The following is a 27,252-nucleotide window of genomic DNA, read 5'->3' as shown; positions in this document are numbered from 1 at the left end:
TGTTATCCTGAGCAAAATTGATATAACTGGGTTACAAACGTTTTAATCAACACCGGATGGTACTTGGAAGGAAACTGTCGAAAAGATGCTTGCCCATTTCCCAGAGCAAAAAAGGAACCCAGACATCCTTGTATGTGAAAAACAAATACACACCCTACGTTGCTCAGAATTTTGAAATGCTTCTGTTAAAACAAGCATTCCAGTTTGTGCGGGGAAGTAGATTGAGAGCGATGACTTAATCTGAGGTTTATACTTTTATTGATTAAAGTATTTATTTAGAAAATGCAGCAAAGGTTAAAAATGAGAGCAGTCCTGTTCATATCTCTATAATACTGGTGCATTTTAATTGGGACTCACTTAAAACAGCAGTACAAAATGAGTAAAAGTGAACACCTTTGAGTTTCCATAACAAATACCATCTTCTTATTTGCATTATTCAAGTTGTGCAAACATGCTTATACTGACACTGAAAACAAGACTATATCAGTATATACATATCTAAAATAATTTGGATAAGGGCTGCAAAAAAAGGGTCCATATTGTCTTCTTTAAAATTAAGTTAAATTAATTAAGCAAAAGAGAACTGATCCTTCTTTAAGTGTTTTCTAAGTAACTACAGTGTAGTGGGGGGTAGTGTAGCTTAATGGGTGAGTCTCTAGATTGATAACTGGCATGTTGAGGGTTCAAATCTCTGCTGCAGACAAGACTTGTAATGAATCTACTCCCAGGAGAAAAGAAGGTAGCTCCTCACGTCATACAGCACAGATGACCAGCCAGCTGACAGTGCAGTGACTGAAACAGCATGAGAGGACACTGATGAAGGAGGGGAGAGGTGGGATGGGGGAAGTGTTATTTCTAAAGAAACCAACAGTCTTTGAAGTCTGAAGGAGGTAGGCTTTGATGACGGGGAAAAAAAAAGGATAAGTCTTTGTCTCTGTTTCACTCAAGACGACCAGCATTCAGAAATGGGATATTACTTGGAACGAGCGGGGTGCAATGTTCTTGTTCAGTGTTCAGATCTGGACTTCTCAATCTGTCCAATGATGCTAATTTTATTAGCAATTATTTCTTAATTGAGCCATGTCTAAGGCAGGTAAGACACCATAAAACCTACTAGACCGCAACACTCCCAAGACCAAAGCTACAGAATGCTGGTGTTGTGCAACATCCTCAGTTTGTTTTGAGTTTCCTGAATCATAAATTTAGATGTTTCTTCTTAAGAAGCCAGTGATGCATAACACGCCCAAGACCTGTCTACTGTATAATATGGATTTACTGGTCCATAAGAAGACTGGGGCGGAGCAGTGGCTCTGTGGCTAAGGATCTGCGCCTGTGGCTGGAAGGTTGCCGGTTCAAAAATCCTGCAGCCGGCAGAGGAATCCTACTCCGTTGGGCTCCTGAGCAAGGCCCTTAACCCCAACTGCTCCAGGGGCGCTGTACTATGGCAGACCCTGTGCTCTGACCCCAGGCTTTCTCCCTGTCTGTGTGTCTCTTGGAGTGCAAGCTGGGGTTTGCGAAAAGATAATTCCTAATGCAAGAAATTGTAAAGGGTTAATAAAGTGATGTTGTTGTTATTATTATTATTTAGATCTCTAAAGTGCCCCTCAGAAAAAAGAAAATGTAGAAAGAAAAATAATTCAGTATAGGATTCATATTTAAAATAAAAAATAGATTGTAACAATCATGTTTAAAATACGTTTATCTAAACGTATTACAGTTACTGCAGTTAACTTTTAACCATTACAATGGAACATAAAAAGTTATTTTAAAAAAACATTTGTCATTGGTCGTTCTACTTTGGTCCTTTCGATGGAAATCAAACATTTTTACAATATACAAGACTTGAAGAAAAGTACAATTCAGTTACCAAATACAAGTGCATTCTGATTACATAATTAGCAGTTAAAACAGTAATATGTTTTCTGACCTAATGGGAACCAACAGCTTGGCTATAATTTAATTATTAATGACGCAATCTTCCCACATGGCATCATTCACATGACTATGGCCAAATACTCCTGACGTGAAAATGGCTTGAGAAGAGTTCAAAATGAAATCAATCTCATTAAGGGGCCCTAATACCTCGCTGTTGCACTCTGTAAAAACGGCGCTAACAGCTGTGAAAAATCACCTTTGCTCGTGCCTGCACAAGAAGCTGGTTGAGGATTAGCTTCTTTTCCAAAACGGTTTCTGATTCCATTTTTTTTTAAAAAAAGGGCATTTCTATACAAAATCCAACTTCATATTTTTCCTAACACTCAACAGTCGGGTAAACCAGAAAAAAAAACACCTTTTAATAACATTAGTATCCAACGTAATTCTGATCGTTTCAAAAGAAACAGCCAAAAGTGCCCTAATTTATCCTGCAGTATACTGCTGGTACAGTAGCCTCACCATTCATTAAGGTATACATTACAAGCTTTTCATCCCTGCCCTTTTGAACTTTAGTCAAAAGCTATATTGTTGCCTTTTGCTGTATAATTTAAACCCATAAATGATATCCTGGGGGTGCTATATTCTCAGATTTCACACATTCCAGACCAATCCCCCCTCCCCATCCCTTCCCTTCCTCTTCCCCATCTCCCTTGTTCAGGGCAGCCAGTATTGATTCCTCACAAGGCATCTGCTATGAAACCGAATAACAGGAGCATGAAGTGCCTTGCAGGCTGTCCCTCTGGGCCACAGTACTTTGTCATGATCAGCTCCCCTCCTCCCTACACGCCACATGTTCTCTGATGGTGAGGAGGCACTCCAGCAGCCCCAAGTATCCCTGGTAATTACAGCGCAAGCTAATACTTTGGTAAGAAAGCAACATCCTGTTAACTCCAATGGCTGGGCTCCAATCCTTTTTTTCCCCTCTGTGCTCAATGGCTCTTCCGTCTCAAAGGCTATTTATGGCTCCCGGTACGGTAGATACAGTCAATAACCACGTGGCTTGTAAATTACAGGGGCTGAGATCAATGGTTGTGGGGGAGAGGGGCTGCATCAGCAGCTGTCTCCAGCTTCATGGAACAGTGGCTAAGACGGTGCATCGGGTTACAAAGGTCTTGGATCTGTCCGTACAGGAGCTGGCAGTGCTGCCCCCCCGGCATTTTAAAGTGAACGCGCTCATGTTCGAGAGTCGGTCTCGCTGAAGGTGGAGCACTGTGGCAAATCTCTCAGACAAAGCTCCCGTGCAGTGAAGATCACAGCCAGTGAAGACTGCCGAAATGGGATCAGTTGAAACCTGCACTGACACTTTAGTCAACAGCAATTTGTTTTTCTAAAAGGAATAAAAAAAGGACATCATCTTGCCACATACAGTACCACAAAGGGACCTTTTAAAACAAAGCCACCCTCCTCTGCTCTGCAGATCAGCAGAAGTCATTTCATAGCACAGTAGGAATACAGCAGCCCTCGCATGACATATTCCACTTCCGCCGAGAACATAAAATAAAATTCGCCCAGAGAGGAGGGCCGATTCTCACTTTTTGGCGACCACTGCAGCAGTTCCAGTCAGCTCTCAAAGGAATTGTATGACATTCTTCACACTTCAGACTGATGAGCCCGATTACATACTGTACAACATAATTTGCATGGCTAGCAAATATATTGTATTGATTTGAAATATGAATCCATAAATGCAATGGAACTGTCTGTTTTTTTTTCCAAAAAATATACTAAGACTACTCCATTTAAAATGGAGGAAAATATGAGACATTGAAAAGAACAAGAGAACACATACTACTATACAGGCTGTACAGGTACCTCTGTTCATTATACTGGAAAAGGATTTAGGTTCCATTGCAAGAAAATCCACATTTCCCATTTGTAGCATTCAGTGCAGCTGTTTTAGTAAGTTTTCTTCTGTTTTGTACTGCAGACAGCAAAGTGAAGTCCGCCATTTTGCAGGCTTAGTCAACTTTCAACCAAGAGGCACTGCTCATTTTCAAATATATTTTGCCTCAGTGGTAACATTAATATCATTTCATTAATTCATTTATTTCCTAACCACCATCCAATTAAGGGTTGCAGGGGAGCTGGAGCCTATCCTGGCTAGCAACGGGCACAATGCAGGACAGACCCTGGACTGGATGCCTGTCCATCACAGGATTAACATCATTTAATAGCTGGAAATAAATACACTGTAACGGATTCGGGTTCTAGGGCTTGTGCCCTCGCCGCTCCCGCCCCAGTTCGTCCCCCCCACCACATGGGCTCGAACCCGGGTCTCCAGCGTCGTTCAACAGGGGTCTTGCCAGCTGAGCTACAGACAACTTCCTCAGCTTGGGCAGCCAACATCCCTGTTATGCACAGGGGCATATTTGTTACAATACACAAAAGGTGCAAATCCTGGTGTTTGACAGTGGTTCCCTTTTAATATTGGCTTATAAGACCTTCAGTCTCTGAGTAGAAGAACAAAACAAAACCTTGCTAACTTTCCAACCAAGCAACAATGCTGGTGTGCACTTAACTCAAGATCTCAGCTGCACTAAGAACCAGCAGGTGTTCAGCGCCCAGGACCAAGATAAGGAACGTCGGCATATACATCATTTACAGATCACAGACATAACCTGAATCGCAAATCAAAGATGGTCTTTCTTTTAGTCAATTTCTCTAAGGAAGCCCAGCCAATTTTTAATTAACAGGTTCAGAAAAAAGTGTTTATTGTTCATGATGGCACTCCCCCTCGCCATAATACACACTGCTGCCATTTTTCGATGAAACGCGCGCCTCACCGCAGCATCGCTATTCACGTAGGAATGTCAGGAAGGAAAGGATCGACTCCCTAGATATACTTTCATGTGGACTCATTTGCATTCGTGACGCAGACACTCAATCAGATAAAAAGGCCGGCAGGACGTCCAAGAACTATCTCCTTCGATATTATAAGGACGCCAGAACTAATCTGAAAAAAAAAACTCGGTGAAACAAAGGACAAATCGCACTTTCGTTGCTACGGTTGCACCTCCATGCCCTAAGGAATACATTAAGGAAGAATGTGAGCTCTTCGCGCAGGGAACCTTGTATTCCGAGGCACTGATGATGAAAAAGGACTCACAGCTGTGCTGTAGTCATTGACCTGGGGGAGGGGATGGTTACAAAAGAATGTGTTGAAAGAAAGGAAAAAAAGCTTTGTTTCATTTAAAAAAAATACAACACACCTTGGCTTTCGTGTTTTCGGACGCCACGTACGGAGGGGTACTGCTCTTTTCCCTACATTTTGATCCACTCTCTGAACTTTCCACCACCTGTTTCTGGGCTATCTAACACAAGGGCTCTCAATTCAGTGAGAAATGAAAGTGAGATTTGCATGTACAATTTAGATCAGTATCTCCAGGTTAGTATCAAATCAGGTTGAACTACTGTACAGCTGTATGTTTTCTAATTAAAAAGAAATTGTACCACAATATAAGGACAAAACAACACAGCTATACACCGTAGGTCGCTGCACAAAGAGCACTATGTTACATTATTGTAATGTGAAAATATGACGAATACAAAAGCAGAAAGAATTTGGTGCAACCCAAATTATTAGCTGAAGTAAAAACTACGTGAGCGTACTTTTAATGTCCAATGTATCTATAAGTAGAATTTAGACCGGTATCTCATGCTTAGTATAAAATGAAATTGGACTGCAGCTGCAATTTTAATTGAAAAAACAAACAAACATTTGCACTGCAATATCAGAATAAAACAGCTATACACTATTGGTCTCTGCACAAAAAGCACTATATTACATCACCGTAATGTGAAAACATAACAAACAAAAAGCAGAAAGAATTTGGTTCATTTTTATAAGACCAGATTAATATCGACTGCAGTTAGATAAATTAAAAAAATAAGGGGACATATATTTTACATAGAGAAAAGTCCAGATTAATTATTTCATTTTATTTCAACCCTGACATCACCCAGACTCAGGGAAGGAGTAAATAATTCATTGCTGTGTCCAGACAACATTCAAAGTCATGCAGTAGCTGGCACACAAAGGCTCTGCCCGTTACAGTCAGCTCTCCAGGGCTGAAGGTCACCAATACACCTTCAGCCTGTCTACAGGCCTGGTAAAGGGTGTGATATATTCCATTCGTTTATATATCCTGTATGTCTTCTCATCTCAAGAAACAAAAGGCTTGAACAGGGTAGTTAACAGTTTGACGTTTCTTCTGAATTCCACCTAGACTCAGTTACTGCTTATTAAAAGCAAATCTTGTGTTCATACAAAAGAAGTAGCGTTATCTCAAAAAGCAACATCTCTTACTGAAAATATGGGGGCTGTTCAACAACCACTTTGGCTCATGCGTGACCAAGGTGGAACATTTTTGGTGAACGCAATACTTATATCTGTATTTGATCAATGATACTTTTTTTTCTGCATGTCACACAGCAGTGAATGTATCTTAAGATTCAGCAGTCTGATTCTCTTCAAGGATAGTTTCAGGTCTTAATTCCATACTGATAAGCAAAACCGAAATAAAATATGCAGAACAATACATATCCCACTCAAGTTCCTAATAGAGACCCCTATATGATAAAAGAAGAAACCTATCACAGAAAGCTACATTGTAAAGACAAAAGAAGAAGTGTGCAATTTCATCTTAACTTACTGTAAGCTTTACTTAAAAAAGCACAAGCACAATCAATGAGGTTTAAGACAGACGAAGTGGAAATAGTGGAGTTGCTGACATTTCATTCACTGGACTCCATCTTAGCCGACCTCTTCACACAATTTAAGGAAACGCACCCACCTTCAAAAGAAGGCCTTTTGTCAGCTGTGCTGTGATACACAGTCTAAGTCATCTAGGCAAAGGGTCAAACGGTCAACGGAGAACCCACTCGTAGACTGACTGGATGTCTCCCTTTTCCAGCGCTTGAGTCGAATCTGGAAATGGGTGGAAAAACAGCCCCCAAGCACAGCAGTCAAACAAGCCTTCGACCTTTATTGTATGTGCCGCTCAGGACCATAGGGTTCAGAGCCAGACATTAAATAATTGTCTTTGACCGGAATGCAGACTGAATTCCTGGGTAAAATTCAGGCTGAGCCCCCTATCAGGGAAACATACCCAGGCTGCATAGAAGGCTCTAGGACTGTCTTCAGTGAGCTTACATTGCTCTAATTAAAATTAAAATGCTGGATTTCAGATTTCTTTCCCTGCATACCAGCCATCCCAGGTTGGGTTTCTGGCTGCTGCTTATTATATACACTCGCAACTGAACTGCTGTTAAGGACATTACAATCGATAAATTAATAATGCAATCATCCCACCACGGATTTGTATCACATTCCGATCTCCACACCAGACGTTTTTACAATAACACAAAAAAGTACCTTATGCTGAAACAGCGTATTACAGTATACTGTAGGTCCCCAGAGTGGTGCAAGATTGCCTGACTGCTGGTAAAGACAGGGATTGGATAGCATTACTGTGAGTTCTGTCATCCAAGGAGAACTCAGCCCTGCCCAATTCAGAATTGCGGTCAGTCATATAGGGCATGCTTGCATGCCTAGGTCTTCATTGTCAGTGCAGAACAATCTGTGATGCTCATGTTGACAGCATTTAATAGTTCAAAGTGGAGCGCTGAAAAGGAGAAAATAACTAGATTCTAAATTTGCAATATAATAACTAATACCAATTACTGCATATCCTTACACATCAAAACTACAATTGTATTCACCACACTTACTACACTCACAGTCAGTGTAACATATTTAAAATACAGGAATACCACGTTTTGAGCAAGCCCAGCTCTGAAGCTTGCAGACGCTCCATTACGATTAAGACAGCAACTAAAACAATAATTCTGAGCTACATACAATGTGATTCATCCACAGATTAAAACTGGTTGTGAAACCATCAAAATGCAGTGTCAAAATTTCAGTAAACTTCCTAGATGGTAAAGTAAACAGATAGTTAAGTAACCGATAGTTATGACAAAGCAGATATATACAGTAATAGCACATATTTATCAATGCGATTTCTAACATTCGTTATGGAAGAAAATATAAAAGTGTGTTTAACATCTAGTTTACGTGCATCCACAGAGGTAATCAATGTGGACTTGACATTAAAAATCTTGTAACTCTTTCCACAATTCAGCCAAGATGTCTGGTTGCCATTTATCTATAAGTAGTTTCACCAGTCTCCTTACATTCCAAACAGGTTTGCAGTGTATGGATGAGATCACTGTAATGGTGACTGCTGAGTGCCCAATGAAATACATTCGTCAGGGAAAAGATAAGAGATAAGATCACTTTATTAGGCCTAAACAATTTCTTGCATTAGGAATTTGTCTTTTTATTGCTGGAGAATTTGTCTCCAGCTTGCTCTCCATGAGACACACAGATAGAGAAAGAGAAACTTGGGGTCAGAGCGCAGGGTCAGCCATTGTACAGCACCCCTGGAGCAGGTGGGGTTAAGGGCCTTGCTCAGGAGCCCAATGGAGTAGGATTCCTCTGCCAGCCACGGGACTTGAACCAGCAACCTTCCATCCACAGGCGCAGATCCTTAGCCACAGAGCCACCGCTCCGCCCAGAGTATGTGGATGTGGATCGGAATGCCTGTATCTATTTGCACTCAAAGTTTATGCGGGTGTCTGACATGCTTGGCTGAGATACAGCACCACAGTTTTTATCAATCCACTCGCTTACCTTACGATGGCTGCTGTTGTTGGTATTATACCAGTCCACCATTGAAACACCTGCCATTGATTATTGACAATTAGGTGAGAACCGGATTCATCTGTAAAGCTTTCTCCAGGTTTGATCATCCCATGGCTTGTTCCCCATACCAGACTTTCTGTTTTGCTTCCTTCCAAGCGAAGCTTTGCAAACAGCTCATCAATCACCCATTGAGACCAATCTGTGCTACTGTGCATAATATTGTCCTGACGAATATTGTTGCATCACTTTTGGATAATTTGGGTTTCCTTCTTCAATCACTTCTATTGTCACCAGTAGCCTTCCAGTTACACTAGCCCTTCAGGATTGTGCACATGGCACTAAGCGAAAGGTGTGGCTGTAATGAAGCCACAAACCAAAATCAAACCCAGGACCCTGGAAATGTGAGCTACAAAGCTACATCTGACTTCAAACATCTAAAAATTTGAAGGAATGAATTGCACTGCATTTATGTGAAAATCTGCTCCTTTCTCATAATTTGGCAGACTGGACAGGCACATCCTGGATCATCCCAATATGTAAAAAACCCACCCTCGACTGATACGTTTTCATAAATTCTTAAGATGAATGAAAGAGGTCTCCCCGGTAAGTTAAGCTCAAATTGTGGATTTATGAACACAGTGAAATGCACAAATGATGAAACATGCCAGAAAAAAATACTGTATAACTGTCCTCCTAGCTTGCCTTGTCTGCCAAATGTTCACTTTCCTAAATAACAGTCCATTTAGGTCTAAGTTTTTAATCAAATTAGAACTGGGAGGGAACATGAACGGATGTACAGTATCAGAATGCAAGTCGTACACAAAAATGCACAACAGTAGTGAGATTTTTTTTTTTGTGCCAGTAAAGATGCAGACCCGAATCCAGCAAGGAAAACACCGCTGGAGCCTCAGGCAGTGCAAACTAGCACAGGTGACAAGGTACAAGCCAGAACTATTTCCATCAGAAAGAAAAAAAATAAGGATTCCCCACTGCTTTGTCTGGGAATTTGTTCCATAATGAGACAGTAATGAGAACAATGATAAAATGCAGTCACCAAAAAATAACCATTAATCCTGAGGAGATCACATTTCTAAAACATTAATGCCAGGCATTTTTCTTTTAGAGGTATACAGACAAGTAAAATATTGATGCAGCTAAAAGCCATACATACACTGGAAATAATAAAAGCTCTGTCTCATTTAGAGGTCCTTCCATAATGGTCCATAAACGTCTTGCAACCCTAAACTGCTTATAACAACCACAACATGTGAATAAAAATTCACCATGATGAAAGACAATCTTAATGTAATAACTTCGAAAAAGTAATAATAGGGATGATTATTATAGATCTGAAGTCTGTTTCATTAAGGCCTACTGTAACCACGCTCGAATACACTTTCAATGGAAAATGGTCCCCCTGCCAAATTCAAAATTCACATATTATGGACAAAAAGACAGCCTCAATGCTGGCAAAAACATCTTTACCTCACTGGCCAAGATTTTAGCCCTAAGTGTAGAGCATCCCGGATAAAATTAAAAAAATAAATGGTAATCAGCAGATTTTCTCCAACTATATTACAATGCTGTCACGAACAGTTCTTTCCGGACCCTATGCAGACGACACAATCCAGGGATGAGTGAGAAAACAAGGGGGGAAAAGTCATGCAGGAGACGGGAATGAAGACAGGGGGCGTGTCCTTGGTGCGCTGGTGTTTGGGGAAGGTGTGGCCGAGGCAAACAATGCAAAGGATATGTCCAAAGGCGAATCCAAAAACGGGGCAAAAGTCCATGGCCAGGTGATCCATCCAAAACAAGGGATTAAAAACTGGAACCGGGTCGGAACCGGCAGGGGCAACGGGAACAGGCATAGAAAAACATAACGGAGCCAGGCGCACCCAGGTCCCGGGCTCGCACGATATGGAAACCAATGCAGGGCCTCGAGTGAAGTGAGCGTCTGGCTTTTAAGGGTGAACTGAAACGGGGTAGGAACAAGGAACAGGTGCGGGGAATGAGGCAAACGAGGAAGGGCTGGAGCGCCCTTAAGAGGAGGGGTTTGCGATCGTGACAACTGCAATGCATTAACTAACATAACATTAACAAATAATATAATGCCAATAGCAGAGCTAGAACAATCATGACAGTAATGGTTAGCTCATGGTGAGACAGGGACATGAAATGGTATGTTTAACCACCTGAGACCCATCCAGAACGGCGAGCTTCAGAGCTAAGCACTTGCACTTTACTTACATTAATGTAACTGAAATGACTTCACAGAAATTATCACTGAAGTTACAGCTCGTTGCGAGCAGAGCAATGCACAATTGCAAAATAGTCAAAGTAGTCCTTCCAGAATTTCCACAAAAGACATAAAAGACACATATTTCTCACCAAAATGTGCTTGTATGGCTAACTTTCCACTTGGTCCACTTTCTGTAATGACATGGCTTGGTCTCCTACACTCAACCTTTTCTTTTAAGAATCCGAATTGAGTTTTGGCTCTATTTTAATTGCAGTAATACCAAAGGTAATGTTCCTTAGAGTTTGTGTACAGTAATGTCACTGCAAGCTCATCACTGAAGAGTAACCAATAGCAGTATTGGTGTTTTCTGTTGACACCTCAGTTCCATTATAAAGCTTAAGAAAACAGTTTGTAGAGCATAAATAAACAGGGACATAAAACAAATGCAGTTTAAAGCCATTATGTAATAAGGATCCTGTGGTAAATAGAAGCTCTTATGCTTAGCTGACTGGTATGATAAACTGAGGCTCAATCTGCTACAAATGTCTGTTTAACTTGCTGTATGTCACCACAAACACACCCAAGTTTGGTAACAGGATTTGCATTTTAACTCATCCTTGACTACAACAAAGAGGCAGTGTTTTCTTCCCAAACAGTATCACCCACTAATAAAAGCAAGTTATTCAGTAGTCAGGGACAACACCCTTTTAGCTAAAAGCACTTAAAAAAAGCCATTTACTTGTCTCAGTCTTTGAGGGATGACATCATTACCCCCATTTTCAAGACAAGTTGGTTCACCCTAAATCACCATCGTTTACTTTAAACGATGAACTGATGAACAAGCTTAAAAATCTAGAAGGACGTCAAGTGAATTGATGGAAATGCATCAAATGAACCTTCTTGGGAACCCTGACATGGGGCAACACAATAACCAAGACAGAGGTCACTAGAACAGATAATAAAATGTAAACTAAAAGTCAAAGGGCCACATCGTTTAAGAAAAAAAGAGAAATTTAAATGTAAACACATGTTCAATGTAAATATGTTCTCTTTGCCTGGAAGAGTCCTTACTGTATATGCATGCTGTGCAGTTTAAACCAAGCAACGTTATAGTTAAATAGTGAATGATAAGCATCAGTTTAATTAAATCAGGGATGCTCACTCACTCGCCAACTGAGTTTCCATGACCTGCAATGCCACTATAATGTGTTGTCCTGAGATCCTACGGTATTTCAGAAAACTTGGGATGGATGTTGAGTGACAAGTTCTCACTTGATTTGCAGGGCCTGCATCCTCTCACCAAGCCTATGGCAATTAATCACTGTCAGTATGCAAAACATTGCCAGTTCAGCAGATTGGCCTAGTTTCATTAACGCTACATATCTAATATCACTTATCATTCAGTCTTGTTGCTGGTTGTTCCTGTCCAATTTGTAAAATGACATTCCTAGTGGCAACACCAAGGCCTGTCACTAAAAAAACTACAATTCTAATAACGCGTGAGCAGGTGATCCGGCAAGCAATGTACATACAAGGATATACTTGTAGTGTGCCTTTAGGTAAAAATTGGTTAAATAATATTAGCCAGAATTAGAAAGAGAGTTTCACACAATAGTTCTCTTTTGCTCTTTCATCTGTCTCCCAAAACAATGGCGCTGAGTGACAATATCACTGTTTAGCTTTAGGATCAGGGCAAGAATGCCTGACCTACCCCACATACAAACACACACCCCTTTCATGAAGCTTTGATGGCCAAATGAAAAGCACAGCAGGAGACAGGCTCTGCGTGAACTCCGCTCAGTTTATTAAACTGAGAAACCACTGAAGAGCCACAGATGGTACTGCCAATAGCTCCCACCAATACACCACCAAGGGTGCTAACTCACGCTAAGCACAGCAAATCTCAATACAAAAGCAGACGAGCCTTTACATCAGAGGGCCAGGTCATTAACAGACTCAGAGTCGCTGTACCTGACCGAGCAGGGGATGTGTGAGGATTACATTATATTTTGGGTCTGATATTTTTATAAGAACCCCCAAAGAGTGAACACATGGAAAGGGCTTTGGCAGTTGGGGAAAAGATCATCAGGAAATGACAAAAATGTCAGAACAAGTTTTTGGTTTTTTAAAGGATGAAGTGAGAATATCGAGGGCTGCTCTACTTTCAAGTGGGAGCTTCAAAAGGCACCTTGCACTTTTAATTGAGTAAACATAGGCAGTGCCAGGTGATGTCATTCTTTGACATGAAAATCTGCTCCCACTAGTTCGACGTTCATTTTCACCTTTCAGATGCAAAAACTGCAGCTGAATGAAAAGAAAGAAAAGCGTTAATGAGAAGATGAAATCTCACTTTCAGGCACATTTTAATCGCGACTAGCTTGTTAACATGTATTTTTAATTGACCTCCAAAAAGGTTCTCGAGTTAAAATGGCACTTATTTCTCTATAAGGGGGGGAAAAAAAGTTCACAAAACACCATGGAAACACTCCAATAATGTCCAGCTCTTTAAACTGAAACTCATGTAGGTATTTTCTATGTGCTTATTAATAGAAAAACATGACAAAAAAAACATATGTAAAGGAAAAAGAAAATCCAAATGATTTAATTAAAAGCAAAACAATTTTTAAATGGTTACACCTGGCTTTTCCTGTTAAGGAAATTGTTAAAACCCCAAATTTGGACCCAGCCAGAAGTCATACTGTACTGTATCTTACTGCTGCCTTGTCTTTCCTTTGCAGTCAATCTCCTAGAACTGTTTATGATAGTCTTGTGCTTCCAGACGTCCTAATTATGCCAAGCCCTGTATCCTGTGCAGCCAGCATGAAATTGCACACATCACATAATCATTATATTACGCATTATATTACGATAGGTTCTCATAAACCTTTTAGCGTGTTGTGATACCACTTGTATAAACATGTCTGCCTTAGATGACAGCTATACAAAAACAGCTGCTTCTTCAAAATCCTATCAAATATGATGCAGAAACATTGTAAAGTTAATGGTTTTCCCAGCAAAGTTCGTTTTTATTTTTTATAGCATAAAAGATTCTGTATTTGTCTGTCATTTGATTATTTCTTTGCACCTTGGCTGTGTCGTGCAATATTAGTTCCTATTTTTTTTTTGCTACACAAAGGTAAGTCTGTAAATGTCTGTTTGTCAAATAAACCATTTTATGAAAGTCTATAATAAACAAAGTTGCATTTTCATAAATAATCAAATAACAACCTTGAAAAGCATAGACCTTAACCACTACCCACAAGGAGGAATGATTGTCCAATAAAGACGTATCACTGCCAGGATTGTACTCAGTTCCTGTTTTTCAATTCCAATTTCAACTTCACATGCACCTCCACCTGCAATTTGCTCCCCCTCCCCCCAACTCATTGGGATGAGTTGGAAAGATGGAACTAGAATTGAAAAACTGGATCTTACTGCACCTAACCCTGATCACTGCCAAACAAGTCAAGTTTAAACAGAAGAGTCATGATGCGAGTCATGATGTGGGATGTTCAGACATCTAATATTTAAAAGAATATAAAGAACAACAAGGTGGCTATATTTAATGTATGGCTTTTGAATTCATCATTATAGCAGGGCCCTGATATTACAAGGTTATCATTTGTTATAATTGTAATATTTGTTATGTATTTTTAACCTAATCCAGGAGAGAAACTTTACTTTGTATTGACATGCTTATAACATACAGTAACATATCTGAACATAACAAACCAACAACAAATTAATGTGTAAATGGTTGGAAATAATCTATTTTTATCAAAAGACTAGTCACGGCACATAATATCAATTTTTAAATATCAATAAGCAGGTTTACTTTCTCTTTTCAAGATAAGTTATAAATGAGCTACACAGCAACACAAGTAATGTTGCTGAACACTGTAGGAACTTACAATTACACAACTGTTAGGGTCAGGGTTAATGAATAACAAATACAAATACCACATACTGTATTACTTTAACCACATTGAAAAAACTCCACTTGCTTTAGACTTTGGGCACAAACCATTATACAGCTGGAGATGAAGGTAATGTGTTCACCTCCACACTACAGTAACCTGTTCCAAGTAATCAACTTCGCCAGCAAAGAAAACTATTCTGCAGCCCACAGGAAAATGAACCCTTTGGGTTTTACAGACTTGTTTCAAATAGTATTTTGCCATATGTGGTATCTGGATTTTAAATTTACAGTTTCCTAGCTATAGCTAAGGGACTCCAAGGGCTGTGAAAATGTCTCTCTTCTCTAAATACTGTAGATAGGGAAGTAACCTGTGGCCACACACACCAGAGTAAGTAACAGTCCACATTTACAACTCTTTTCACAACCCAACAAAAAAAAACCCACTCACATCAGTATGGAATGCTGTTTATGAGCTCCTACAGCTGCTGATGTAACCAGGGTAGAAGTGTAGGGTTAAAGGTCAGATGACTTAAAAACTCCTTAGCATTGAAAAACATCTGTCATATGCAGAATGAATACAACATTTGTTTTTTTTTTCTATCCCTGGTTATATACTCATTTTTTTTCCTCTTCATAAAAAACAACCTCCAAACAGTTATCTAACACCCACCAACATGCACAAACCGACATGTACGTAAAACATACAGCACATAAAAGCGTAAGCAATCTCTCTTCCCATCATTCCAGAGTACTCGGAAGGGTCTTTGGTTGTCACTGCTTTTTTCCAGAAAGGCACAAATGGAAAAAAAATTAAGAAGAAAATACAACAAAAAACTGAATTTGTCCATAAAAAAAGACATTCAAATTGACTTCTCTATTGACTTGTTAAAAATGGCCTACAGCGACTGATATAAAAGAAGCTCTTGTATAGCAAACATCAAAATACATCTATCATTGTAACGTCACCATGGAAGTTGTCATTCAATACCAAAAACTGGTAGCAAATATCACTTCATCACTGTCTGGAAACGTCACACAACTCTCTTATCCAGCACAGCTCAGAATGATGTGATACAATAACTCAATTAGATCCATTTTTCCAGAGCAAATTCGAGAACTCTACATGCTTGACGTGCACTGAAATTCATTTTGACACCGAACAAAACAAAGACTGGCGACGGTAGGTTTGGTTACTTTTATTAATCTATTGTGAAATGTGACACCAATGATTAATTTGCCAGCTCTAACTGGTTACGGTGAGTAGCATGTGAGAGGTCCCTGTAAAAATGTTGGAGCTTAAAACCACCGTTTACACAACTTGTTTCCTCTCGAGTGTGAAGAGACAAAAAGTGTGAGAACACATGCTGAGCAAAAAATGTATGCTTGTGTTTGCAGGAGCCACAGTGACGTGTGCTTGGCGTTCGGCATTCACAAAAAGACTAGCGCTCCTACAACACAGAAGCAGTACGGATGAAAAAATGAATGCATTACATCTTTGGTATTTTTATTCATTTAAATACAAAAACCTGAGCATGCAAGGTGGAAAGGTGGCTTAAGGTAAGCTTGTTTTGAACACACGGCATCTAACTGAGCTGTCACTTTTCACACTAGCAAAAATTACTCTTGTATTTGTGATTGTACAAGAACAAGTTATGAAAATCAATGCAGCTCAGTGCAATTTAATGATATCTCAGCCCAAACCTTGCTAAACAGATTGTTTTGACTGCAGTTAGTTCCACAGATCAAACAGAACAGGCCTGAAGACTGAGAGTAACTGGAAATCCATAAGCAAGAAGGATCTTCTGAGGACTCAGCAAAGTCATACGCATACAAAAGGACAGGCATTATCTTTTTTGATGTTATAACGACTGCAAATTAAAGTACATATCAAAAGCCTCACCATATTAGTTACATGCTGAAGACCAGTGGACTTTGATCTGGATCCCTTCATTAAACTAGGACTGCATTACAACAATTAACCAAAGAGAACAGACAGTTAAGTGCCTCTTGCTCAATAAGCTACCAGTAGTTTAATGATCTGAGAATTTTGTCTTGCCATTTCTAGAAACATCGAACACCATAGCTGGTGCAACTAAAGCTTAGGTATTCGGCATGAATATTAATGGACACACTTGTGAGTATAGCATCATTCACTGTGACAGCACAGTCTTCACACAGTAAAGGCAGTATCCATTTTTCCTTCGGCTTCACCGACATATTACTTGTGCTGGGGTACAGGTACTGTAACCTCACCTTAGCCTGAGTCACCATTCGCAAACAATCATTAGGTTACAAAGGCCACTGTATTTTCAGATATATTTATGGTCATCTGTGACTTGCATCCACGGTATATCACAATCCAATAATGCAATTTCACATTGGCTGTTAAGATTAGATAACACCGTGCTTGCTCCAGCCCTAGAAACAAAGAGTGACTCTGCTTTATCAAATCCTAAAAAGGTCACTGTATTCCCAAAACAGATGACCATAACAGTTCATTTGCAGTATACTTCATCACAGACAGCACATAAATCATATACTTTGTTTTTTCAGCTCCACAACAATGCAAACCATAATTGATTTTTTATTCAGATGAAGTTCTTTCAATTAAGTCTTATTTACAAAACTCAGAAGGGAAATGCCAGCTACACAATGCCTGCCAACAACCTTTAATAACTTTATACAAATACAGTATGTTACTCCTTGCTCATGAAGCTAGCTAATGAACCCCCATAATCCTCATGTTGAAACACATGATTTCAAAATGTCAGTTTGGGGGAAAAAAAAATTACGATATTCAATCAAATTGTCAAGCTTCTGGAGGAGTCTGAAAGCTGTGTCAAAGGTTGGCACAAAACAATGTCTGGGGAAATTATAGAAAGAACACATTACCATGCGATGTTAATTTTAAAAGTGTGTTGCAAACAAATACAGATTTCTAATTTTGAAGTGATAGTTGGTCATCCTCTGAGAAAACAATACGAACTTTTGTTAAAGAACTTTTCAGAGAAAGAACTTGTTGAATGGCATTTAACGATGTCCGAAAACAGGCATCGGCAGATGACTAATTAAAGATATGCACAGAGAGAGAGGAAGCAAGAGAAAGAGAAGAGACAGAAATGGAGAAGGAGAAAGGAGAACATTTCCATTTCTTAATCAGTCCCATTTGTGAAATTTATGCACAATGTGCTAACTACAATCCTGGCATGTGATGAAGGTACAAACAGTGACAAATGATATTGTTCCTGTTAATTAATTTAATTTAATTCAATTCTTTATTGCCATGTCAACAAAGTTGATTGGAATTGGCTGCAGTGCAGCTCAGCTTAAAAAAACAAAACACATATTACACTTACACATACAACATATGGAGGTGCCTAATGGCCTCTGGACAGGTGCTATTTCTGAACCGAAGACTCAGTGGCTTTCAGTCCGAATTCCCAATAGCAAGCCCATGGAGCAGAAAGAGTGGCTGCTCTCTGATAGTTCAGCCTCTGCTTTCTTTGCTTTTCATTCGTGTCTCATGCATTACACACACATCACTGCCCTAATGCATGGATAAAACTGAGCTCAAACTTTCAGAATCAGTTCTCTTGCACACCCTATACTGACATGCTCCTACACTGACAGGCTGAAAGAACCGAACCTTTCTAGTCTTGAACAGAGGAGACTGTGAAGGAAACCATTCAGTAGTCAAAATTCTCAAAAGGCATTGACAAAGTCAATAAGACTTTTGATTAGAAGTGGACTTCTTCAGAATGTCCAGTGAAACACGCACCAGAGGACACAAATGGTAACCATGTGGAAGTACACTTAATACCCAGTACACATCAGGTCAGTTTATTTGTCATCTGCACAAGTGCAATAAAAATATTTATTTACACGTACTGTATGCTCCGATACAAAGACATTAAGGAAACACAGAACAGCAGCAGCAACAACAACAAGTTGAATAACGTACAACTTTAAAAAAGCAACTCAGACAAGCAGTGCGAGAAGAGGAAAAAAAACATCAGGGTGAGTCAGTCGTAGGGGTAGTGATCAGTGATCTGACAGGAGGCAGTTCTTACAGCAAAGAGTTGTGAGGACTGGATCCAGCTATTCAGCCATGTTGCTGAAGCCAATCTCCCGGCTTCCTTCAAGAAACAGCAAAATGAGATCCTTAAATTAATAAGCTACTGTGGAACTGTACGGGGTAAACTTTCTTTGGCTCCTTTGATGTTGTTGTCAGAAAGAGTAAACTGTTGTTTGAGGGAGAAAATGGTAGACAGCGGTAGTTTCCTTGAAAATAGTTGTAGAAGCCTCTGGGTGTTACACTGGGTGGTGTCAGAGTCAAAGGAAAAAGTGTGCAATTTCAGACGAAATCCTTTTGGAATTATATTATAATGACGACACCTGTAAAGACTTAATACTCCACATTTAGTACTTTTTTTTTTTTTAGAATTGTATATTGTTGGCCGCCCAACCCCTCTGGGCATGCTAGTTTACCTTGGACCCCTAGAGATTTTTTTTTCTCCTTACAGAGGGGTTTTTGGTTCCTCTTCCCCATTGTCTTCTGGCCTTTTCTCTTTCTGCATTGTAATGTCATGTGTAATGTGCAAACTCTCACACAGCTTTGTTAAGTGCCTTGGGGCAAGCTTGTTGTGAAAGGCGCTATATAAAAATAAATTCAATTGAATTCAATTGAATTAAAGGAACAGGAGGTGGGTAGAAAGCCTGGCCTTGGAACAGATCGCCGTGAAGATATGGAATGCTGGTTTGGTGAGAGAAGGGGACAAGGAGCCCAGGGAGGAGGAGGAGGAGGAGGAGGAATGATGAAGAGATCTGGAAAAAAAATTAGCGGAAGGCATAGTGGGTCGCAGCAGAAGTAGGCTGATGTCACCTGAAGAAGGCTCCACAGCCCAAACGTTGCATTTAATTTCTTCTCTTTTCAGCACGGAACAAACCTTTACTTGTTCCTTTGCAGCCTACGCATGCAGACGCACATACCTGCTTGAACTACTTAATGAGGTATTGACTACCAAACCAGTCAGGTGCACTGAATGGCCTCCTGTCATTTCTAACTTTTCTTCTGTTATCCCAGGCACTGTTTCTTATTGCATCACCAATAAAATGTTTAATTCCAATGAAATCTGGTTCAGGTTTCTCACTATTTTGCCTGAAGCTCAATTTTAGTACCTCTTCCAAAGCAGCAGACACCTGCATCAACAGCATGTGAAAACAGCACAAACATTTAGAAAACAAATACGCACATTAGTCATTCTCAATGGATGGAACCGAAATGTAAATTATGGATCCTTCAGAGCTAAGCAATTAAGTTAAACTACGGCATGGAATTTGCTTAATATCTGTGGGCAATAATTTTTAATTATCTTCTGGCAATAATCATGACAGCTAAATGCCAAGAATAATGGAACTTTTGTTAACTTTTTTCAGACTAAAGTAACAATCATTAGTCAGCAAAACTCCTGTACGAGTTTCTGTATAAACACGGTGTCTGGTTTTCCAGATAACACCGTAATATGCAATTTTCTAAATTGAACTTAAAATTTTACATAACATTATTCTAAGTAACAATGGACTACACAAAGGAGTAAAAGTAGAAAGCGAGTCAGAAGCTTTAATTTCTACATAATTATTTTAATATTTGCCTAGTAAAAAAGAAGATAACTTTCATCTACAATGGCAGTTATTAAAATAGGATGAAAAGGATCGAAATTGAAGTTATTACCGACATGTATCTTAACAAAAACATCCACCCAATTGTAAAAAGCAATCCGTCACCTCAGTTATAAAAACGGACTAAAGATGCCTTTTCCAAATTATATCGATGACGGCAAATGTGACCAACAAAGTTCATGCAACTACAGTAACATTGAGCTAACAGTAAAAACTAAAACTTGAGGGTTGATAGAATACAAAGAATAACTACTATGCCCTGAAAAATAATCACGTTTTTAGAAACTTTAAGGCAGTTCTGGTGATAAACAGATCACATGGGTTGTTTTTCAAGGTCTGTGCCCTTAAAATGTTGGAAGCTGGACTCCTGTAAGTCACCATATGGTTGTCTCCTGTCATCTGATGTCACAGCCAGTAACCTCTAACTGACCAGACACCACCGCCAACCATAGTCTATCAATGACAGGTCATGACCAAGGAGACCACAAAGCATGGCACCTCGCTTAAATCGATGAGGAGGTCCAAGCGCATTATTCTAGGCCGGAGCGTCTTGTCCCTACAGAACTTCACTTGTAGTGAGCCAGACCGTACAGAGCTGAGCTAAACCCATCAGGTCCAAAGATGTCACAAAAGTTCTTCCTTGCTCAAACTGACATGATAGCATTACAACTCAGAAACACACATCTGCATGCTGCTTTTTGTCAGCAGCTACTGTATATCACCCTGCAGCTCCCAACTGGCAGCCCTACTGAAGCTCAACGGGTGTGAGCCTGGTCAGTACCTAGATGGGAGACCTCCTGGGAAAAACTAAGGTTGCTGCTGGAAGAGGTGTTAATAGGAACACTAAGGAGCGCGCACTCTGTGTGGGTCCTAATGCCACTGTATAGTGACGGGGACACTATACTGTAAACAGGCGCCGTCCTTTGGATGAGACATAAAACCGAGGTCCTGACTCTCTGTGGTCATTAAAAATCCCAGGATATTTCTCTAAAAGAGTAGGGGCATTAACCCCAATATCCCCAAGGCCTTTACCAATCATGGCCTCCTAATAATACCCATCTATGAATTGGCTTCATTACTCTGCTCTCCTCCCCACTGAGAGTTGGTGTGTGGTGAGTGTTCTGGTGCACTATGGCTGCTGTCGCATCATCCAGATGGGGCTACACATTGGTGGTGGTGGTGGTTGGGAGTCACCATTACCTGTAAAGCACTTTGAGTGGAGTGTCCAGAAAAGAGCTTTGCAAGTGTAAGGGTCATTATTAATTATTATTATTATTATTATTATTAATAACCAACAGCTGTCTCATTAAATTAGAGTGTGAAAGTTATGCTGTGGGTCACATACTTCAGTATCATTGAATATCTGCTGGGTGAGCTTGAGATGACTTCTGGCATCAAGGGCTCAGAGACCAGCGAACAGGCACGGTCTTGTCTGGGTTCTACTACAGGCATGGGACAGAATCGCACAAGACAGCATCTGCAACGGATGCATAGCTTGTGTTATTTCCAGCTGCGACCTCAAACGCACGATTAGGCTGTAACTTTCACTAGTAAACGCCCTGTTTATGTCAAAGTTAATCAGCGTAATTCACTTATCTACAGTATGATACGTTTGATCAACAAAATATTAGAGAAAATACTGCCATATTCCTGATTAATTCAAGGATTTGTTGCCGTTTTAAGTAATATGCTTCTTTCAATGCAATGTTTGTTAGAACAAATAAAATCAAAAAGAATGTGAATTAAATATCCCAACCATATTTTCCCTTATTATATGATGTCAGATTCCCAAAATTATTTAAAATGATTAATGAAGATTAACCTATTTTTTTCCGCTTATGTCAGCTCAGCTGCACGGACCTGAAACTGTCTGGTCATTAAATATAATTCTGTAAGTTGATTTTTTTCCCCACTGTAGAGAAGCTGTAGAGAAGAATGGCGAATCATCCCGTGTCTGATAACGAAAAACTCGTCGTAGTCATAGCTAACTATAGTACGGCACTGCAAAGTTATTTTGTTATTACCCGGACCGTGGGCTGCATGACAAACCAGAATAGCTGTTCCCAGTGAATCACATACAGTATGACTCTGCATCACGCCGCTCGTACAAGGGAAAACCCTTAGTCATCACAACGAGTTAGGTCTTCGCATTCCTATCAAATGAGAACCGCGGCTGTCCAACACGCCACCGGGTAATTCTTCGAAAATGAAAAGGCTCTGGTGGCTGTTTGCTAGCCCATGCTTGGTGTCGTTCTGCAGCTTCGCTTGGGAGAGATGAATAGGAGATAGGTTTCAGTATGCTAACTGTAAAGCTCAGCTTCCTGGACGACGGCCAAATCCCCATGGTTACGACAGGGCAGCAATTGCTTGCTCTCATTGAAAAATCCGTCCCGTTCGCTCTGAACAGAACAAGGGCGGAGGGGCGAGAGGAGGGGGGGGGCTTTTCAGAGACAGGACGCACAAATCTCTCAGGTCAGCATAAAACGACAGTTTGAGTTTGTCGAGTTTGAAAACAGTTAACCGATTCAACAAATACCCGTTTTCCGGCATCCAGTGGTCGGTAATCAAGCGCCTCAAAAAAAAAAACGACTTTTCTGACGTGCGAGATGGAGATGCTCAGAAGTTGTATTCGTTAACGAGAAAAAAAATGAAACTAACCACCATTCTAATGCAATCCTGTTTTTTTCATGAACACTACAACAGACCTCTATTAAATCTGTTACGCACAAAATTTCTTCGTATGTTAATTTAAAGCAAACTTTGTTCCAACAATTTCAGCATCCCGAAAGTCACAATTACCGTATATGAAGGAACCTTAAAGGTTAGATTTTAAGGACAGGGACAAATCTTATTAAAGCTGAACACTTATTGAAAATGTGTTAACTAGGAAACATTGTAAAGAGAGGCTCGGATAATTGGAGAGTTAAGTGTTAATTAATCTAATTTACCATTAGACCCCTTAAAACAGGTATTTTAATCCAACATTTCAAAGTCGGTTATTGGAAATGCAAACCCATAATATCAATCGAGAAAAGTAAAAAACGAAAGACACTAAAATAAATTGGGCAGCAGTCATTCGATGGGGTGTGTGCACAAGCTTCTCCTGCTTTTAAAAGTCTCCTATCAAAAAAAAAACAAGGTTAAAAAGTAGCGCAGCCCCCTGTGTTTCAATGAAAACCTCACAATGAAGCGCTGCATCAAGACCCCTGCCAGGTTTATAAATCTGTCAGCACCTAAAGAAAACATTCTTCGCTTCCATTAGGGCGCACTACTATAAACTGTGTCCTGAACGGACATCGCTGCTCCACAATGCAAAGCCTTTATTCCTAACACTATGGCAAGAGTCTGGTGCCTTTAGTCCTCTTACAACTTAAGTTGAGTCAGTAAAACGTCAGGCAGACACAGTCCAGCAAGAAAGCTCTCTGGAAATCACGCTGTATGGCCACGTTCATTTTAATGTACCTCACACCCAGATGTTGGATATGCTCATTAAAGTCCGAGAAGCTAGCTACAGTAGCTTGCGCCGATTGATGACAAAAGGGTGGCATGAAAACGACCTTAATAAGCACCCAACTTGTATATCATTCACAATTTAATGAAACGTGTAGCACGCATTAGCTAAAGAAAATAGACCTATTCCAGCAGAATTCAGCACATGGTAGCTACCATCGCAGGCGGGGAGTGGAGCCCAAAATTAGCTTTATTCTTACTACTAGAAATGAAGACCTTCTGTGCACAGGAAGATAAAAATGTATCGACTTCCACAGTGCAATATCGTCTTGGTTGTTGCAAAGGCACGATACAAAAGCACATCACAGTCCCCTTAGAATATAAAGACAAAAACGTTTTGTCTACCTTTTCATGTCCGTACAGCTAGAAATATTTTTTTGTATTCTGGTGTCATGTCAGAGACAACCTCAGAGTACAACAAAGGATATTTTTTATTAAGTGTAACAACATTCACCCGTATTTCAGCCGGACACAAAAGAAAGCGATACCAAATTAACGCCACCTTACCTTTTACTTGAGTTTCATACTCGGCTATTATCTCTTTATCCTTTTTGAACCTTGCTGGATTTGACATTTTGGCTCCCTTTCCGAGTAGTTTTTTTTTTTTTAAAGTTCGCTGTGGTCAATAAAGATCTTCGGGGTCCTGTAGGTTTACACTTCTCGTTTCATCCTACAGGTTTGTTATATGATTATCGCATTAACAATGAAAATCGGGGGGGGGGAAAAGTGCAAGTCAAGAAAATGGCACGATTTAACACCTCCAGAGAAAGAATTCCTGTTAGTTCCCAAGTTTATGTTACAAAAGAGAACAGGACGTGTCACAGTCCATCTTTCTTTAGGAGGAATCAGAGAAATCGCCAGAACTGAAATCCAGTTTCCAAGACAATCAGAGTCCACCGCTAGCCAAGATCTGAGAACAGGCTGCAGGAACAAAAATGACAACCACCCCGGAGCTCTCAACCTTTGAAATTATTGCATTGACCTTGCTGAGAGCAATCCTTAGCAAAGAGAAAAAGGGGGAGGTGGGGAAGGCCCCGGTTGTTGTTGTTTTTTCAACTCGACAGAGGAAAGAAACAAATGACACCAACGCCGAAATTCGCCGTGTAGCTCTCTCGGCGCCCTGTTCCCAGCACTTCCACACTTCTTCCAGCCTCACACTGCTTCCCAGACACAGACCGCAGCTGCCCCGAGTCACTGGAAAATGGGTGGGATCGCTCCGGCACATACAGCGGAAATGTGGACACGATTGACAACAACTCCAACCAGTCGAGCTGGCGATGTTTTTTTGGGGGGAAGACCGTCAGTCAGGACCGCTTTTCCCAATATTCAGACGCCCGGTGGTGTTGAAAGTGTGTTTTCCCCTTCTGCCTGGAAAGGGTGTCCTGTCCCGTAATAGAAAGCAGTAGAAGAAAGTATGAACCATGAACCCTCCCCTTAATGCACGGTCCCTGGAGCGCAAGTTAAAAGACAAAGGCGCACCAAATTTGCTGAACCGAACTGGATACGACACCGGCTCCAAGAAAGACGCAATACTGTTTACACTTCATAATTGTTCTTTTGTACACACATTAATACATATTACCAGATGTTGTTGAGACGCTGCTGAAAACAACTAGTACAATGTAGCAAGTTTGCTTGTGTTTGCTTTTTTTCTTGCCTGTTGGTGTTACGTGAGCGATAATCCAAATACATTTAGCGGTGTGTACTTGTAAAAAGGGAGGCTATTTTAAAGTCGGCCGGATACTTTTTCAAGCAAGCAATCGTGTTCCGTAACCGGAGCAATATCAGCTAAAGTTAATTACTTAAAACCTACAAATGTAATAACGTTTACTGAGCTGAAGGTCTGTCTGTGATGGGAAAAAAAACCGTCAACTGAACTCTTAAAGCTGTTCTTCGATTGTGGTCAACAATAGCTATTTGTCTCTTTTATTGTATATCAAGTGGCACAAGGATTTAATCCTGTTTTCCAAGGTAACTACTGTACTGTATATCTCCGTGTCAATTTATGCAGCCATCGTTCTCCAACAGGCAATACAGTACATAAACTTTGTAATAGCATGTCACATTAATTAAACGGTTAATATTTTTATTTTGTGACCTTAAAAGTGGAAGATTTATATTTAGCTTGTGTTTAAAGTATTGTTGACACCTTTTAACCTTTCCTTGATGAACCCTGAACTTTATTTTAAACTTACCCACCTGACGGTAAATGCTTTCCTTATGACACTAATATACTTTTCTTTAAATTGCGGTACATTTTTCATTATCAGACGTATTTTTCAGATTGGTACTGTACGTTGCATTGTTTCTGAAGCGTGGTGACAGGAGGTTTAAGATTTAACATTTTAACAGTTTTTTTTTTTTAATAAAATGTCCCGGCGGTTGAAACATGGTAATCTCCTGGGGGTGGATGAAAAAAAACAAACAATTCCAATGAAGAAAAAAATAACCGCAATAATATAACGAAAATACAATCACAAAAGCCATCAGCTGGCACACTAACCCCATTTGAAAACTCACGCAGAACATCAGTATTGCAGAATTGTTCTGCTCTATACCTGGTTAATTACTGACTATAGACTGTTTCGGTGAGTACGACACAAAACAAATACGCACAAAGTAGTGTCAGTGGAGATTACATGTTACGAGATAAAGGTAGTTGGAAAAATCAGTAATGCTCCCTCTTGCGTATTTCTCAGTAATAAGCCTAGACTATAGTGAAGATCGTAATCATATACATTACTGTACAATCCCATGAACTGTAGGTATTTGTCTCGAAAGAAAAAAAAAACATATGGTGAATAAAGGGTGGATTTACTTACAACCTCATCCTCTGTAGTTGTATTCTCCTTAAAAAAAAACTGAGATTCCATTGTGAAGCGTTATAGTAGCAACTGCACATGGAAGTAGCCTGTCCTGTAGTCCCAACGTGAGTGGTTGTATTAACAGTGGCTAAACTTTCATTGCAATGGTACGGACTGATACACTGCTTCAGTCAGAAGGGATCATTGACTCCTCTCATTGAGTTCAAAATCAAGCTAAACGTTTGCCTGTGTTAGACATTTAACGAAGAAGTTTGAAAAAATCTAAAATCTAGAATATTTAGTGTGCACAACGTTTCGTGTCTCCTAATATAGAGTACATTTGCAGTTGTAAAAGGTCTAAATGTACAAAATACTGTATGTATATGCAGTTAAGGACAGCTTTGAGCTTATCATCCCACATAAATAGTCATTGTAATTCACTGGTGATAATATTAATTTC

General features: G+C 40.0%; 1 protein-coding gene across 2 annotated transcripts in view; it reads right to left on the bottom strand.

Annotated features, from left to right (window-relative positions):
* Positions 1 to 25,327, bottom strand: part of srgap1a (SLIT-ROBO Rho GTPase activating protein 1a) — a 143,538-nt gene extending 118,211 nt beyond the window's left edge. Inside the window, exon 1 of one of the 2 annotated variants that reach the window (XM_069192058.1) lies at positions 24,496 to 25,327. In XM_069192058.1, coding sequence (XP_069048159.1) covers positions 24,496 to 24,562 — 67 coding nt within the window. In that variant the 5' untranslated portion in view covers positions 24,563 to 25,327. The remainder of the gene's footprint in view (positions 1 to 24,495) is intronic. The other variant, XM_069192060.1, reaches the window with a different exon arrangement.
* Positions 25,328 to 27,252: the final 1,925 nt, after the last annotated feature.

This window comes from Lepisosteus oculatus, chromosome 7 (genome assembly GCF_040954835.1).
Source record: "Lepisosteus oculatus isolate fLepOcu1 chromosome 7, fLepOcu1.hap2, whole genome shotgun sequence".
Taxonomy (NCBI): Eukaryota; Metazoa; Chordata; class Actinopteri; order Semionotiformes; family Lepisosteidae; genus Lepisosteus; species Lepisosteus oculatus.
This window is presented reverse-complemented; position numbering and strand designations above follow the sequence as displayed.